We start from the raw sequence: 18,210 nt of genomic DNA, 5'->3' as shown, positions 1-18,210 counted from the left end.
CAAGAGCTATATCACATAATAGTAGCATCACAGAAATGTTGATATTAAATGCATGTTTAAAGTACTGTAGAAAGAGACAGCTCTAATTTTCCAAAGAATAAAGAGTGACAAACTGGAAACATTTTTTGAAGAACTCTCAGCTTGGTAAAATCTCATCCATTCGTTGCTCTGGAAAAATCCCTTTCTTCTGGCCCCATCTAGGTTTCTTCTAAATCATTATTTTCTCAGGAAGGCCTTCTCTGATGGAAAGAATCTCTCTATAACCTCACTCTTTTCTATAAAATGAGACAACTGATGTCAGGGAAAAGAATTCCAATCTATTCAAATGGAGATTAAAGAGAACATACATAAGGATTTCCCTTCTGTCTCATTATTGTTGAGTCAGTGCTCTCAGATCTAAATATTAATTAAGTTGGTGTGAAAACTGCTAATAATGTTATTATGCCCTTTGTCTCAGGCTTCTGTTCCAATTTAAAAACACAGCAATGATGTTTGTACCTATTAGGAACAGATGACTCCTTCTAAAAATGAACCCAGCTCCAACTACTATGATAGTACAAGATTTCCTAGTGGTAAATCTCTGCATTATAAAAACTTAGAAAGCATATTCTAGGCTTATGAGAGTGAATCCAGCACCACCTATTTTTGCCTTTGGATGTTAAATGCCTAAATATCAGCCTTACCATATTTTTTAAGCCAGAAAAATCTGACTCATTATTGCACCTCAACAAGGTTCAGACATGAATCTCCAATAAACCATTTTTGATGGAAAACAGTCAAATACTGGTCTGAAAAACTAAATATTTTCTAGTATTTTAACCAGTCTGAATATGAGTAATATTTTTATTCTATTTAAAAATCTTAATAAATTTGAAGTATCACAGGAATATTGTTATCATATATCCAAAAAAAGGCCAATTTGCATTATAACTGAGCTACATGTACTGAGTTTTAAAACACCAATCAATGGGTTAGTTACTCACTAAGCACTAGACTTACCAAGCCTCAGACACTGTCGCATTAAACCTCCAGAAGACATGTTCTTTTCAGCTTCAATCTCACTAAAATTTAGAGAGCTGGCAAAGACCAGGACATCCACCATAGCCATCAGTCGGCTGAGGAAAGTCACTGCTGTCTCAGCTGACATGCCTTGTGTCACTTCAATATTTTCCAATTCCGTCTTTAAAAGAAGTAGTAGTTAGCTATAAGTTTTGTGTACAATATGTTGCTAAAAACTCAGTTTTGTGTATAATATGTTGCTAAAAACTCAGTATTTCAGTGAACAGGAATTTAGCATATTACATTTTTAAAAATCTATAAAACAGATGATAGCATGATTACTTAAAACAGTGACAACTTGGGCTTAAAAAACTTACATCAGTTACCTTAAAGTCCATACTGTTATTATTAGGAATTGTATTTGTTAAAAATGAATGTGAATTTCAAAATTATAACAGTAAGAGAAAATGCAAATTGTGACCATTTTTTCCATAATTAAGAATAAAAACTGTTATTTGCTCTTAGGTTCCCAATTTCTATAACAAAAAGTGTTTTGGCCATTTTAAAAAATAACTCTATATTAAATAATATGAGAATGGAAAAAAATGTTCTGATAAATGAATTAATAACTGGCACTGACACAAAAATAAAAAATGCTTACTCGTACAGTATATTAATTTCATGCCCAATTTGCATATGGATGACATTAATAAATAAATATTTGCACAAGTACAACTCAACTGTAAGATTAGTATATGTATGGTGTTTACTCCCATAATGCAAAAGGCACAATAAAAAAAGAACCAGTGGAATTCTGAACTCAGTAAAATACAGTTTTACTTTAGTATTATGAGGATATTTACTTCTTTTATTTTTTGGCAAGTACCAAAAGTTTTCTATACTAACATTGCTAAATATGGTCACTTCATGGTTTTATTAATAAGTTTCAATGCAAAAGGAAAATAATTCCACAGTGTTCTTTCTTTTTTTAAAAATACTTTTTCATGCTACAAAAACTATGAAGAGTCACTATTTTCTCTATGCTTCAAGGAGCTTAAAAGAGTATTGTCTTATACACAAAAATTTCTACCATTTGAATTTTCTGAAAATGCTTTATAACAAATAGAATGATTAAAATCACTTTGATGCAAATCTCTCTACTAGATAGATATGTAACTATTCTTTTCCATCTTCTTAATTAGGAACTGCCTACCTGCTGAGTAACAGGGATGACAGATAGGTAATAGAAATGCTTTCACCTGCCTTGATAAAACAGTAAAGTTAGTATTGAACTGAGAGCTAAACACTTATTTTATTTCAGTTGAACTATTTTATCCATCATAAAACTAGAATGAAATTCTACTCTCTGAAATGCATTCATGTTAGGACAGCTTTTATTTTGTGGCTAATGACTGAAGGTAATGCAGTCAGTATAAAATGAGAGAGAGGTATTAAATATTACATTAAAATTTTTGTTTAGGTGATTGAAGTATCTTAATCCCAAATTAGAATACTAATTTGATACCAATAAGATGAAAACTTAGACACGCTATAAATTCAAATACTAGTTGCCATAAAATTTTAATTAAATGCTTTTCTTACTATCTACATATTTATTTTATGATTAAATTATTTTAAGTATTCACTACTACACACTCTCTATATTAACCAATGAAAAATTATTTCACTTTATGATTAAACTTAACAAGGGAAAATTTCATCTTCTACAAGAGATACAAAACGGTGTAATAAATAAGGTATCAGAGTTGAAACTAAGATATCTGTACTTGAATCATGCCTTGAATAAAGATTAGATGAAAAATAATGGGCAAGTCATTTACTCCCTCAGAATTGCATGACAGTTTCCTTCTCAGTAAAAGAGAGCCAAAAATACTTGAACTATTTACTTCAAGAGGTAGCTAGGTTGCACAATGGATAAAGCACTGGGTTTAGAATTGGGAAGATTCATCTTCCTGAGTTCAAATCTGGCCTCAGACACTGACCCTCGGCAAGTCATTTAATCCAGTTTGCCTCAGTTTCCTCATCTGTAACATGAACTGGAGAAGGAGATGCCAAGCCACTCTATAGTGTCTTTACCAAGAATATCCCAGATGGGGTCACAGAGACTTGGACATCATTGAAACAACTGAAGAACAACATCTGCCTCAAAGATTTATTGTTAAGCACACACTTTACAAACCTGAGAGAGCTATACAAATGGGAGAGAGGAGGAAGAAGAGGAGGATGACCACCACAGGATTACAGATTTAGAGCTAGAAGTAATCTAGTGTAACCCACTCATTTCAGAGATGAGGAAAGTGAGGCATCTGGAGATTAAATGATTTGCTCCAGGCCACAAGGTAATAAATGTCATATCTGAACTCAGGTCATTTGACCACAGGGAGTATTCTTTCTGCTATGTTCTTTCTCCCAGAAACTAGTTTTTTAAAACAATTTTCTACAAAGAATAGGAACACCTGACCACGGTTTTAGTTTCAAACAACATGAACTGTTTTCCAAGTTGTCTAATCTGTGGAGAAAATACCATCTATGTATTCTTATTAGTTTGTACTTACATTACAATAGTGTTGCTTTATGTAGGTATTGAGCGCTTAGTACAATAGACTCTAACTTTAAAATACTTCATTTGAGGGTGAATAATTATCAATTCCTAATTACGAAGATCTATACTGAATATCTTAATGTATGCATTCCCACAAAATAAGCTCATACACATATTTAAATTACCCTTTTAAAAAAAAGTCACATGATAAAACTTTACATAAATTAAATAAAAAGCAGTGGTATCTGGTTTACCTCTCAATAGGTTTGTTTTTAAAATACGAAGGTACTGCATTTTCCAGTGAACATGTGTTAGATAGAGCTTCATACCATTTGATTCACTACTTGGCTGAACCATTGTGGGGGAAGAGATATATTTAACCAGATCTTTGTGGGAAATAACAAACTGGCAAATAATATACTGGTAAAATAATAATCTTCATGAAACTTTTAAATATACCAAAGATATCCCTTCATGTTGCATATATGATAAGGCAAATAAAAATGGAATCATGTCAAAAATAATTAATATTTAAAACTAAAAAACTGAAATTTACAGCAGTAATACTAACCTTAGAACCCTGGACATGCATCGGACAAAACAGACAACAGATCAAAACAGTACAAGAAAAAGAAAAATATTAAAATCAAATGAAAATACAATGTAAAATTGAAACATAAATATTTTGAAATTATATATAACATTTTTATTAAAAGCAAAAATGTTCACTTGTATGAAACAAAAAGCTTCCAATGAAAAGAATGTACTTTGAAAATACCACTAGTATTTTATTTCCATTAAAAAGATTGTTGCCAAGTGGGAACATATATGGATATTTGAGGGAGGTGTAGTAGTGGGGGAGACTGGATAGATGATTTCATTGATGTAGGAAGTTCCTGTAAAGATTTGGTTCTATTAGAAGAGATCAGAAACTTCTCTGTACTTGCAGTCACAGGGAGCAGACTGGGACACTGAGAGATAAAACAATTTGACTACAATCATCCAGCCAATATGTGGAAGGAGAAAGACTTGAACCCAGGTCTTTCTTTCTGTATTCAAGACCACTTCTCTATCTATTGTACCACATTACTTTCCTACATGCATATCCATTTATTTATCATCATGCATGTAAAATTTCACAAATAAATAGTTCACTTTCCCAGTAGAGTACTAGCAAAATATATAGAAACGAAATGATATTCTCCAATATTAACATAATCTCTATGCAAAAGCCAAGCATAAAATAACTTCAGGAGACTGGTGGTTTATTCCTGATTTGTGTATGTCAAGGATTCAAGGTTATTATAATCTCAAACCTCTTGAGTCTATATTACCAAACTAGATCATGTACTAGAGTAGATGTCAATTTACAGTTTATGGGTACATACCATATCAAGAATTATTTTCCCACAATAGAAAAAAAGTGCTTGTGTATAAGATGAAACTTAAATTTTTCTTCTAGGATTGTCACAAGTTCTTCATTTTATAATACCTAATATTAATTACAAAAAAAAATTAAACTCATTATACCCTCAATTTTGGTCTCTTCTCTGCTTGTGGTGACCAATACCTTAGGCAGCAGTTTGAAAAGAAGAAAGTATTTTCTTTTCATGGCATCTTATGATGTATAAATCATTTAAAATAATCACAATTAATGTGGCCCACTGAATGCCACAGAAACAAGATATCATTTCTAACAAATTTAACCCACCAGCTAAGCCTAGCATTGCCAACTAAAAGATAGAAATAAACAGAACATAAAATAATCAGTTTTATGTTGGTTCCTATCACAGGATGATCATAAAGGTATCTGACATTACGTGTAAAGTTTCTGAAGATTCAATACTTTTAACTTACCTTTTCCCTTGTAATATAAAACTTATAGGAAAGTCCAAGATAGAAATATAAGCATTACTTTCCAGATAAAGAGAACATGCTATAACTCTTACATAACATTTGTCCTTAAATTCTAGTATTCAGAATGGCTGAAGTCAACTGTTATTTATTCAGAGACTTCACAGAACAGCACTAAGTACAGGTCCTTGCACATAAAAGACACCGTGAAGCAAATTTCTGTGAATTATGCAATTTGTAGATAATGTATTCCTTTGTTTATCTTTCCTTTCCAGCTAGTTGCTTGATTATTACTCATTATCATTTGCAGCAAAAAGTAGGAAAGGTAACTGAGAGGCCTCTACTAATCAGCCAACCTTACCTGAAATATTTCTTAGTGGGTCTTTTAAACATTTTGGTGGAGATAACTTGAAAACACTTACCTAAAATTAGGTCTTTCATATTATTTTACTGTGTCAGAACTATATCCTTTAGCATAGATATGTTTAAATACCTGAAATAATGTGTAAAAAGGACTAGATTTCTGGTCCCCTAAATGAAGAGCTAGCATCAATGAAAGGGTAGAACTTTCAGAAGAGTAAATCAGTTCATTATATTTAAAAAAATAAAAAGTATTCTTCCTAACAGCTGCTGAAAAGTTCAAATGAATTTCTCAAGAATTATTGAGTTCTCACTGCTAAAACTCTTTTAAAAAAGTAAATCTCTATGGATTCTATAAACTAATGATATGCTCAGTGGCTGATAGGGTTCCAATATTCCTGTATTCACTTGTTTAATTCCCTTTTTTTTTTTCTAGCTTTCTGCACCTTTCAATTGAATTTAAAGTCTTTTCTCTTTCTTCTTCTCTCTCTCCCCTCTTCCCCTCTCTTTCTGTCTTTCTTTCTTTCTTGTAGTCTCATATTACATTTTACCAAAATCCCTTTGTAGGCAGAGGCTAAAACTAAGTCTGCAAACAGTACAAATGATATTTCCCATGAACTTCAAATGGCGGAAGATAAAGCTCAAACAAGAAAAGGAACAATGTTTGTGGCTCTTTTTTTAAAAAAAGGTAATTTATGATGTTAGCAGTTAAGATACAGAAACTGGCGCAACTATCAGCATTCCACTGAACAAAGTGACTGAAAAATAGGGGGATACATAGTGGCAAAAGTTACCACAGAAAAATCCTTAACTACTGTGGCCATCTACTTGGACAACAAGATAAATGCTTCAAATTCCAATCTAGTGAGGTCAAAAATTTAAAACAGGAATGAGAATAGAAGAATCAAAAATATCTTTAACAAAAATGATTATATGTATCAGTATATTCATTATGAAATGGAAAACAGACATTCAACTAAGACAGCTATTATGTTAGTGTCATTAATTATGCTAATTTAAAACAATTCATTCATCATAAATTTGATATAATGGAAAGAGTCCTGACTTACAGTCAAGACACCTGGCTGTAAATTGTAGGAATTTTAGTACATGTGGTCATGTTCAAGTCACTTTAATTTTCTTAAGCCCTAGCTTCTTCACCTATTGAAAGGGTAAAAATGTTTATTTTATTTCTCTTGCAAGAATGCTGTTAAGAATCTTATGAACTTTAAATATTACAACTAAAAAATGAATTATTGTTACTACTACTACTACTATCTTAAAACTTGAGAGTAGTTCATTGTGTGATTATTTCATCAGAAAAAAATAATTTTAAAGTAATCTATTGCTGGTATTAAGTAAAAGCACTTTTAAAACACACTGATTCTAAACTATTAAAACTAGTTAAATTAAATATGATTATCATATGGGGGCAACAAAAAGATATGTGGGGGGGTAATAAGCATACAACAACACATAAACAACACAGACTTCTGAAGAACAAGAATAAGTTGTCATCAAAGAATCATATCTCAGAAAGAGATGAGGGAATTACATGGCAAGACTTGGGGATGACCATGAGGATGGCTAGAATGCTTCATTGGTACTTTTGTGATATTGGGAGAAGCTGCAAGCAAAGCACCCAGAATAATGAGGGATGTCTTTATGGTCAACCTTCAGGGGCACATGAATAGTATTCTCACATGATCAACAGGCATAGATGGGTTGGAACCTACATCAATGGAACGAACTGTTAAATTGAAAAGATCACAGTTCCATTTAACTTCTTTTTTTTAATAATTATTTTATTTATTTTCAGGGTACTATAATCACTTCCACATACCTTAGATTGTTTTTCCCTCCCTCCCCATCCTCTCGGAGATGGCTTGCAATGTTATATAGGTTCTACACATACATTCCTATTAAATACAATTTCACCATAGTTATACTGAATAGAAGAATTAAATTGAATGGAAAAAATCATAAAACAAAACAAAACACAAAAGAAAATGGTCTGCTTCATTCTGCGATCCAATCCATAGTTCTTTCTCTGGATGTGGAAGGTGTTTTGCCTCAAAAGTCCACTAGGAATTTTTTAGGTTTTTAAATTGCTATGAAGGACTAAGTCTACCAGAAAAATTCCTTACACACTGTGGTTGTTGCTGTGTACAAAGTTCTCCTGGTTCTGCTCTTTTCACTCAGCATCAGTTCATGTAAGTTCCTCCAGGCCTCTCTGAAGTCTGACTGTTCATCATTTCTTATAGTGCAATAGTATTCCATTACATTCATGTACCACAACTTTTTCAGTCATTCCACAATTGACAGGCATCCCCTTGGTTCCCAGTTTTTGGCCACCACAAAGACAACTGCTATAAATATTTTTGTACAAGTGGGACCCTTTCCCATTTCTATGATCTCTTTGGGATATAGTCCTAGAAGTGATATTGCTGGGTAAAAGGGTATGCATATTTTTGTAGCCCTTTGGGCAATGAATTAGTGTTCCAACTCTCTCACATCTTCTCCAATATTTATCATCTTCCTGTTTTGTCATGTTAGCCGATGTGACAGGTGTGATATGGTACCACAGAGTTGTTTTGATGTGCATCTCTCTAATCAATAGTGATTTAGAGCACTTTTTCATATGACTATAGATAGCTTTAATTTCTTCCTCTGAAAACTGCCTCTTTATACCCTTTGATCACTTATCAATTGGGGAATGACTTGTATTCTTGTACATTTGACTCAGTTTTCTATATATTTTAGAAATGAGACCTTTATCACAGAGAGGCCAAGTGTCTTTCATCACAGTATGCTAAGTAATAATATGGTGCAATAAATTACATGCTGCACCAGCACGGAGTCAGGAAGACTTGGATTTGAGTGTCTCTGAATATATTAGCTATGTGACCTTGGACAAATCACTTGACCTCTCAGGGGTCCCATCAGTTGTCTAATCTAAGATGTTAAGTTGCAAAAGAATTGCCAATTTGCATCAATGGAAGAAGTTCCCTACATCAATGACACTACTTTTGCAAAAATTCTTTCCCAGTTTATGCTTCTCTCATAAATCTTCGTTGCATTGGGTTTGTTTGTGCAAAAACTTTTCAATTTAATAAAATCAAAATTATCCATGTTGCACTTCATAATGTCGTCTATCTCTCATTTAGCAAAAAATTTCTCCATTCTTCATAAATCTGATAAATACACTACTCCTTGATCCCCTAAACTGTTTATAGTATCAATCTTTATACCTAGATTATATACCCATTTGGACTTTGTTCTTGTATACAGTGTCAGGAATTGGTCTATGCCCAGTTTCTGCCACATTGTTATCCAGTTTTCCCAGCAACTTTTGTCAAACAGTGAGTTCTTATCCCAGAAGCTGGGATAAGAAGCTGGGGTCCTTGACTTTATCAAACAGTAGATTGCTATATCATTGACTACTCTATTGAGTACCTAACCTGTTCCACTGGTCTACCCCTATGTTTCTCATCCAGTACCAAGTGGTTTTGATCATTGTGGCTTTATAATACAATTTGAGATCTGGTAGGGCTAGGCCACCTCCCCTAGCATTCCTTTTCATTAGTTCCCTTGATATTCTGGACCTTTTGTTCTTCCCGATGAATTTTGGTATTTTTTTTCTAACTCTAGAAAATAATTATCTGATAGGCACTGAATAAGTAAATTAATTTTGGTAGAATTGTCATTTTTATTATATTAGCTCGGCCTACCCATGAGCAACTCATGTTTTTCCACTTAGATCTGTCTTTATTTGTGGGAAAAGTGTTTTGTAACTGTGTTCATGTAGTCCCTGAGTTTGTTTTGGCAAGTAGACTCCCAGGTATTTTACAGTGTCTACCGTAGCTTTAAATGGGGTTTCTCTTTCTATCTCTTGCTGTTGGACTTTGTTACTAATATATAGAAATGCAGATGATTTATCTTGGGTTTATTTTGTAACCTGCAACTTGCAAAAGATGTTTACTATTTCAAGAAGTTATTTACTTGATTCTCTGGGATTCTCTAAGTATATCATCTGCAAAGAGAGATAACTTAGTTTCTTCTTTGGCTATTCTAATTCTTTCAATTTCTTTTTATTCTCTTATTGCTAGAGCTAACATTTCTAGTACCATATTGAATAACAGTGGTGATAATGGACATACTTGTTTCATCCCTGATCTTACTGGAAATGTATCTAGCTTATCCCCATTGCATATAATGCTTGCTGATAGTTTTAGGTAGATAATGCTTATTATTTTATGGAAAGTTCCATTTATTCCTATGCTTTCCAGTGTTTTCAATAGGAATGAATGTTGTATTTTATCAAAAGCTTTTTCTGCATCTATTGAGATAATCATGTGGTTTCTTTTAGTTCTGTTGTTGATATGATCAATAATGCTAATAGTTTTCCTAATATTGAAACAGCTCTGCATTCCTGGTATAAATCCTACATGATCATAATGTGATAAGTTGCTGTATTCTTCTTGCTAATATCTTATTTAAAATTTTTGCATCTATAATCATTAGAGAAATTGGTCTGTAATTTTCTTTCTCTGTTTTGGCTCTTCCTGGTTTAGGTATCAGAACCATATTTGTATCATAAAAACGATTTGGGAGGATTCCTTCTTCCCCAATTGTCCCAAATAGTCTATATAATATTGGAATTAACTGTTCTTCAAATGTTTGATAGAATTCACTTGTAAATCCATCTGGCCTTGGAGATATTTTCCTAGGGAGTTCATTGATGGCTTCTTCAATTTCCTTTTCTGAGATGGGGTTATTTAAGTATTCAACTTCCTCTTCTGTTAATCCGGGCAATTAATATTTTTTAAAATAATCATCCATCTCATTTAGATTGTCAAATTTATGGGCATACAGTTGGGCAAAATAATTTCTAATTATTGGTTTAATTTTCTCCTTATTGGAGGTTAGTTCATTCTTTTCATTTTTGATATTGGTAATGTGGTTTTCTTCTTTTTTTTTTAATCAAAATGACCAAAGGTTTATCAATTTTATTGGTTTTTTTCATAAAACCAACTCTTAGTTTAATTAGTTCAATAGTTTTCTTAATTTCAATTATGTTAATCTATCCTTTGGTTTTTCAGTATTTCTAATTTGGTATTTACTTGGGGATTTTCAACATTTTCTTTTGCTAGCTCTTTCAACTGCAAGCCCAATTCGTTGATCTCCTCTTTCTCTATTTTATTCATGGAGGTGTTCAATGATATAAAACTTCCCCTAAGAACTGCTTTTGCAGTATCCCATAAGATTTGGTAGGTTGTCTCATTATTGTCATTCTCTTGAATGAAGTTGTTGATTGTTTCTATGATTTGTTGTTTAACTCACTCCTTCGTTAAGATTAGATTATTTAGTTTCCAATTAATTTTTGGCCTATCTTTCCATGGCCTCTTATTACATGTAATTTTTATTATAGTAAGATTTGAGAAGGATGCATTGACTATCTCTGCCTTTCTGCACTGGATTGTGAGGTTTTTATGCCCTAGTACATGGTCAATTTTTGCATATGTGCCATGTACTGCTGAGAAAAAATTATATTCCTTTCTATCCCTATTCAATTTTCTTCAGAGATCTATCATATCTACCTTATCCAGAATTTTATTCACCACTTTAACTTCTTTCTTGTTTATTATGGGGTCAAATTTTTCAAGTTCAGAGAGGGGGAGGTTGAGGTCCCCCACTAGTATAATTTTGCTGTCTATTTTTTCCTGTAACTCCCTTAACTTCTCCTCTAAGAATTTGGATATTATACCAATTGGAGCATGTATATTTAGTAATGATACTGCTTCATTGTCTATGGTGCCTTTTAGCAGGATATAGTTTCCTTCCTTATCTCTTTTGATTAGATCTATTTCTGCTTTTGCTTTATCTGAGATTGGGATTGCTACGCCTGTTTTTTTTTACATCAGATGAAGCACAATATATTCTACTCCAACCTTTTACCTTTATCCTAGGTGTATCCCTTCATTTCAAATGTGTTTCTTGTAAACAACATATTGTTGGATTATGGTTTTAATCCATTCTGCTATCTGTGTCCATTTTATGGGAGAATTCATCCTATTCACATTCACAGCTATGATTACTATCTGTGTCTTTTCCTCTATCCTCTTTCCCCCCATTTATGCTTTCAGTTCTTTCTCCTCTCCCCTCCACAAGTTTAATTTTTGACCATCACCTCCCTCAGTCTTCCCTTCCTTCTTTCATTCCCCCTCCCTTTTACTCTTTTCCCTTACTACTTCTTCCCTCTCCTTTAACCTCCCCTCCCTTTCCTTACCCCCTTCCCCTCCTACAGCCTATAGAGCTAGTTAGATTTCTACACTTAACTGAGTTTGCTGTTTCCTCCTTGAACCAAATCAGATGAGAGTAATCTCATAATGTTCATCTCCCCCCCTTCCCTCTACTGTAATATATTTTTGTGCCTCTTCCTGTGACATAAATTGCCATTTTCTGCATCTTCCTTTTCATGTCTCCCACTACAAGCCCTTCGCACCCTTAAATCACATTTTTATCATCACATCACTTACTTTATTCCCGTGCTTTCTATCTAGATATCCCTTTTATATATCATGATAAATATACAATTCTCAAGATTAACCAGTATCATCTTCCCTTATAGGGATGGAAAGTCTGCCCGTATTGAATCACAAGTTTCCCCCCACCTCCCATTTACTTTTTTATGTCTCTCTTGAGACTTGTATTTGAAGATCAAATTTTCTATTGAGTTCTGGCCGTTTTCATTAGGAAGTCTGGAAACCCCCTATTTCAGTGAATGTCCATCTCCTTGCCTGAAATATTATGCTCAATTTTGCTGGGTGATTGATCCTTGGTTGTAGTTCCAGCTCTTTTGCCTTATGAAATATCATCTTCCAATTCCTTTAATCTTTTAATGTAGAAGCAGCAAGGTCCTGTGTGATCCTGAGTGTAGGTCGTTGACATTTGAATGGTTTCTTTCTGGCTGCCTGCAGTATTTTCTCCTTCACTTGACAGTTCTGGAATTTGGTAATGATATTCCTTGGTGTTTTTAGTTTGGGATCCCTTTCAGGAGGTGAACAGTGGATTCCTTCAATATTTTGCCTTCTGGATCTAGGACCTCTGAGCAGTTTTCATTGATGATTTCTTGGAAGATATTGTCCCGGGTCTTTTTTTATCATGGCTTTCTGGTAGACCAATAATGCTTAGATTTTCTCCCCTGGATCAATTTTCCAGGTCAGCTGTTTTTCCAATTAGATGTTTTACATTTTCTTCTGTCTTTTCATTCTTTTGTTTGACTGATTCTTGATATCTCATGGACTCATTAGCTTCCACTTGCCAGATTCTAATTTTTATCAAATTGTTTTCTTTAGTTAGCTTTTGCATCTCCTTTTCCATCTGTCCAATTGTTCCTTTAAAGGAGTTATTTTCTCTGGTTAGGTTTTGTACTTCCTTTTCCATTTGTCCAATTTTCCTTTTAAATTCTTCTATGATTTTTTTCATATTCTTAAAATCATTGGCCAGTTTTTTCCTATTTCTCTATTTTGGCTTTTAAAATCCTTCTTCAGCTCTTCCAAGAATGTGCTTTGTGCTTCAGACCAGTTCATATTCAGATGGGGATACAGTCTCAATACTGACCACTTTGGTTTTTGTGTTTTGGTCCTTGTCCCCATAGAAAGATTCTATGATCTTTTCTCTTGTGCTTTGCTTCTTACTCATGATGATTACCCTTTTCCTAGCTTTTAATGTAGGTCTCTGCTTCTGGGGCACAAGGGGCTCTGTCCCACAGTTCTTGCCTTGAACTTGAGGCTTTGTGTGTTGTGGCCTCTGGTTCTTTCAGCTAGAAGCTAAAATGCTGCAGCTTACCTGGTACTGAGCTGACTGGTGTTCAAAAACAGAGGCCAGGTGAAGTCCTTCTATGTTTCCCTGGAATTACCCTGGAGCTACTTGTGCTAACTGTGGGGGAGGGGTCGTCTGGTCACAGAAGGTCTCCTCTGCTGAGCTAGAGCACAGGCAAGCTCAGTGATTCGTGAACCCATCTGCGCTAGTGTCTTTCTGATTCCCCTGGGGTGCTAAGGCATGCCTGGAGGCCTCGTGTTCACAGTTGCGAGCTCCACCCCTCTGGAGCTCAGAATCTCCACTTGGTTTGCTGAGGTGGGGCTGTCTGGGACAGCTCTTGTCCTGCACTTGTCCTGTCAGCCACAGCAAGAGGGCCCCCCACCTTTGTGATTTTCCTAACCTCAAGGGCTAAGAGACTATCTGCCCCTTCGGCTGATCCCACCGTTCCAGTATTCTTCCTGGGGAAATATTTTATGGGTCTTCCAATGTCAATAAGGGGAGAGGGACAGCATTTACTGATCACTCTGCCACCCTGGCTGCCAGAAGTTCAAGTGACAGTTCCATTTAAACATGTGAATACACAATATACAATTTTCATACTCTTATACTCTCACTTATGGATTATACAGCTATATTTTTTAGCTGTCTTAATATAGTTAAGTCATAAAGACATACTGACAAAAAAGATTAAATACAATCATAATGAAGTTTTAAAATTTAAAATGTTTTTCATTTTCCAACAGAGACTATGAAACTCCCATTGAGGAACTAGATATTAGAAAATAAGAAATTTTTTGCTTCTTAGGAAGAGAGATTTTAAAATCACAAGCTCCTTAAAAAGTTCTATTTAGAAAAGGAGAGAAAACAGAATAAGCATTTAGATAGCACCAGCTATGTGTCAGACACTGCAAAATGCGTTTTCTACAATTACCTCATTTGATTGTCACAATACCCCCGGATAGCTAGCTATATATTTATATATGGAATAACTTTTTATTTTAATATAATGCACTAAGATTCCTTAATATGCCTTCAACTTAAAATATAGCAGCAGGAATGCTTGATTTTGACTCAAAACAACTTCTAATTTTTATTAGCTTTTTGACCAATAATGATCAAGTCACTTAGACTTCCTTGAAAATAAAATATTAATGGGATAAAGACATCTGTCATGCCTATAAAACAGGGTCACTAAAAAGATAAAATTGCATAATTTTATGGTGGGTATTTTGTAAATTTTTAAGTGATTGACTGATAATTGTCAGCTCTAACCACTATATTCCACAGATGGAGTACATAATTATATAACACAACCTTTAAAATTGAATTAGTAAGTCATTTCATTTTATGTGACCATAAATATATACTCTTGATTCACCTTCCCTCTTGATATTACTTTGCAATGTTATAACTTGGCATTTTGTTAAATTTGCACATGCTTTATTCTATCAGTAGGATGTAAGTTCCTCAGGATAGGTAGTACTTCATTTTGCCCTCATTATATCCTCAAAAATTAGCACGGTACCCTGTGCATCTTAGGTGCTTAATAAATGTGGAATTAAATTGAATTATTTCCATGATGCCAAACAGTAAGTGAATAGTTGCTGTAATCCTAAAATACCTATAATCTATAATTGACTATACAGGTGCATTTTATTCTGTTTCCATGAACTTTTTTTCTTAAAAATTTTTCCTTTATTTCCTAGTGCTCTTACATGGTTCTTGTTTCTGTTTTTCATTTTTAAGGTGTAAGGTTAAGGAAGACAATAATAAAAGGAAAAAAATAAGTGAGTTTAAAATAGCAATTGTGTTAGAAAAACAAAAAATAAGTTTCAGAAGGAAATGATGGGACAGTTATTTGATCAGTTTTGAGGTCTTAGTTTAGTTTGTTTTTAAAGAATCCTAGTGGTTTTAAAAGATGTGTGTATATGTATGTATGTATAGGGTGTCCTAAAAGTCTTTGTGTAGTTTTAAGCTTCAACAGCTTATAAGTGCACAAGGACTGTAGGTACATCATATATATACAAGTGCGAGTGTGTATATACATACGTACATATAACTACACATTTATATGTGTGTATATATAACCATAAAGAGAGATTTATATCAACACATTTAAATACATACATTTTAAAATTTTTCATTGTTAATTTTAAAAAAAATTCTGTAAACCCTGGTAAGAAATTATGCCTGCTGCATTAGAATGAGAAGTTGCAGAGCAAAGATGTTATGGAAGGCTTGTTCAATAAATACTCCATTCCTTTTCTTCCTCCTTCAATTAGTTCTTTATTCATGGCTTCCGTGTTCCTCTTATGTTTCAGTTGCACTTGTAATGACTGGTTGTGGTTTGTGTTCTTTTGCTCCCTGGCCACACACTTTCCTAATAGGCTGGTAAATGGCAATGGTAGCATTCCCTAGCAAGCACATCAGGGGCTAAAAGGGAGGAAGAAAGGAAAATAAGCTGCCTCCCACCAAAGATGGTATATTTGGGGGAAAATAAAGTCTCCTTAACAACTAACATAAACTATAATTTTTATGACCACAATTATGAGGGCAAGGCAATTGAGTATGAATGTAGGAAGGTAGACACAGCTACCAAGGGTCCAACAAAGATCCCTCCTCAACTTTCTGCAGGACTTGTCAGGTATTCCACCTCCTCCCCAATCCTGGTTAGACTGGACCTGATTAGTATAATATTATGAAGAAACTACCTCTACCAATGAAAACTGATGTCCGTCCTGAGATTTCTAGTTTTAAAATTGCCTGAGAGGCTGAGACCTTAAGTGACCTGGCCAGAATCACAACTAGTATATGTTCAAAGTTTTGAGTCCAAGGCCAGAAATCTATCCATTATGTCATCCTATCTCAATTATTTTTAATAACTATGATAGTAAGAACTATCTGATATGGAGAATAGCCATGAACTGGTTTCCTATAAGAAGAATGGGAGACATGTGGGAACAATTTGTCCACTACCACCACCACAAAATAAGAACAAAGGTCTTTCGGCAGGGATGTGTCCAAGGGGTTTCTGATATATATACACATACGCACGCATGTATGTATGTACATACGTGCATACACATATATACTTACACACACACACACATGTAAATACACAAGTAGAAACAATCCTAGCCTTCCTCATCCAGGTTGGCAGAATCTGTCATTTAATTTTGAAATAAGAAGGGATATATTAATTGAAAAATAAAAACAGCTAACATACTTTTTGTACACACAAAATTATAAATCGTACATACCTTTTAAATCACATTTTACTAAAAGCACATAATTACATACAGTGTGGAGAAAAGTGTACACATTACTAAAATTTATATAAAAAAATGTAAATAAAGCTCCTTTGAACCTTGGTATTAGAAGTAATTCAACTAGGATTTTTCAAGTGTGTGAAGCTCTTTTAGTCAATGTGATAACTTCACATTATTTTAAATGTCAGACTCTGGCAATGCTTGGAAATTCATAAAATGTAAGAGAGCATTAGGAAATTCATTTACCAAGAAACTGGACCAAAACACAGTTTTGTCAATAGTTCTTTCATATGAAATTAGCTTGGCTCCATTTACAAAATGATTTACTCCTATCTCTGAACATGTGTAACATTCTAAAAAACAATGAGAAGTCTTTAAGAATAGTCCTACCCTGTTATTATATTTATGAATACCATTTCAAGCTGTTATTAGAAGTAATTCAACTAGGATTTTCAAGTGTGTGAAGCTTTTTCAGTTAATGAGATAACTTTACATTATTTTAAACATCAGACTTCGGAGATTATTGAAAATTCATAAAATATGAGAGAGTATTAGAGAATTCACTTACCAAGAGACTGGCCCAAAATGTAGTTTTGCCAATAGTTCTTTCATACGAAAATAGTTTGGTTCCATTTGTAAAATAATTTACTACTATCTTTGAACATGTGTAACATTACAGAAAAAAAAATGCAAAGTCTCTAAGCATAATTCTTTCCTGTTATTATATTCATGAATATCATTTCAAGCAGTTCACCATTAGAATTTGCATTTCTAATTTAAATTATGATGACTTTTCAAAAATTTCTATTTTCTATCATGTACAGAACACAATTAATGAAACAATGAGCTTGAATTTCAAACAACAGAATCTAGAGAATAAAGTATTTATTTATTAAGCTAACAAAATTTATAAGACAAAAGCATACATAGAAAATACATTCAGTTGTAGCAGAGACCACCTCAGGCCACTAGATGGAAGTATTGTACTTACAGTTGGAGATGTAGCAGCAGAGAGCAAAGGTAAAATTCCTCCACAAGCAATGATGATGTTGTCTACCATCTGAGAAATGAGGTGAATTGTGTTGTGTACAAAAATAATATTTTCATTGCTATTGACAAAATCCATTACGGACTTTGTGGAATGGCTACAAAAAATGGAAAAAAAACTTCATGAATGAACACAAACTTTATTTACAGGAAAACATATACTTTAATACTTTATCACTAAAGTTTATGGCTTAACTGGAAATATACACCATATTTAAAATTAAATTACAAGACTACTTTCTTATAAGCCCAAAACACATACAAATTATTTGCATCAAAAGAAATCTAAATTTA

General features: G+C 33.5%; 1 protein-coding gene across 6 annotated transcripts in view; it reads right to left on the bottom strand.

Moving 5' to 3' along the window:
* NBEA (neurobeachin) overlaps window positions 1–18,210 on the bottom strand; it is a 783,989-nt gene that overhangs the window by 544,877 nt on the left and 220,902 nt on the right. For all 6 annotated transcript variants that reach the window (XM_072611897.1, XM_072611896.1, XM_072611899.1 and 3 more), the window contains 2 exons: window positions 17,861–18,014; window positions 1,000–1,180 (listed from right to left, as the gene is read on the bottom strand). In XM_072611897.1, the coding sequence (XP_072467998.1) occupies window positions 1,000–1,180; window positions 17,861–18,014 (335 nt within the window). The remainder of the gene's footprint in view (window positions 1–999; window positions 1,181–17,860; window positions 18,015–18,210) is intronic.

The sequence above is a fragment of the Notamacropus eugenii genome, chromosome 5, assembly GCF_028372415.1.
Source record: "Notamacropus eugenii isolate mMacEug1 chromosome 5, mMacEug1.pri_v2, whole genome shotgun sequence".
NCBI classification, from domain to species: Eukaryota; Metazoa; Chordata; class Mammalia; order Diprotodontia; family Macropodidae; genus Notamacropus; species Notamacropus eugenii.
The sequence above is the reverse complement of the archived record's forward strand: the minus strand, read 5'-3'. Positions and strand labels throughout refer to the sequence as shown.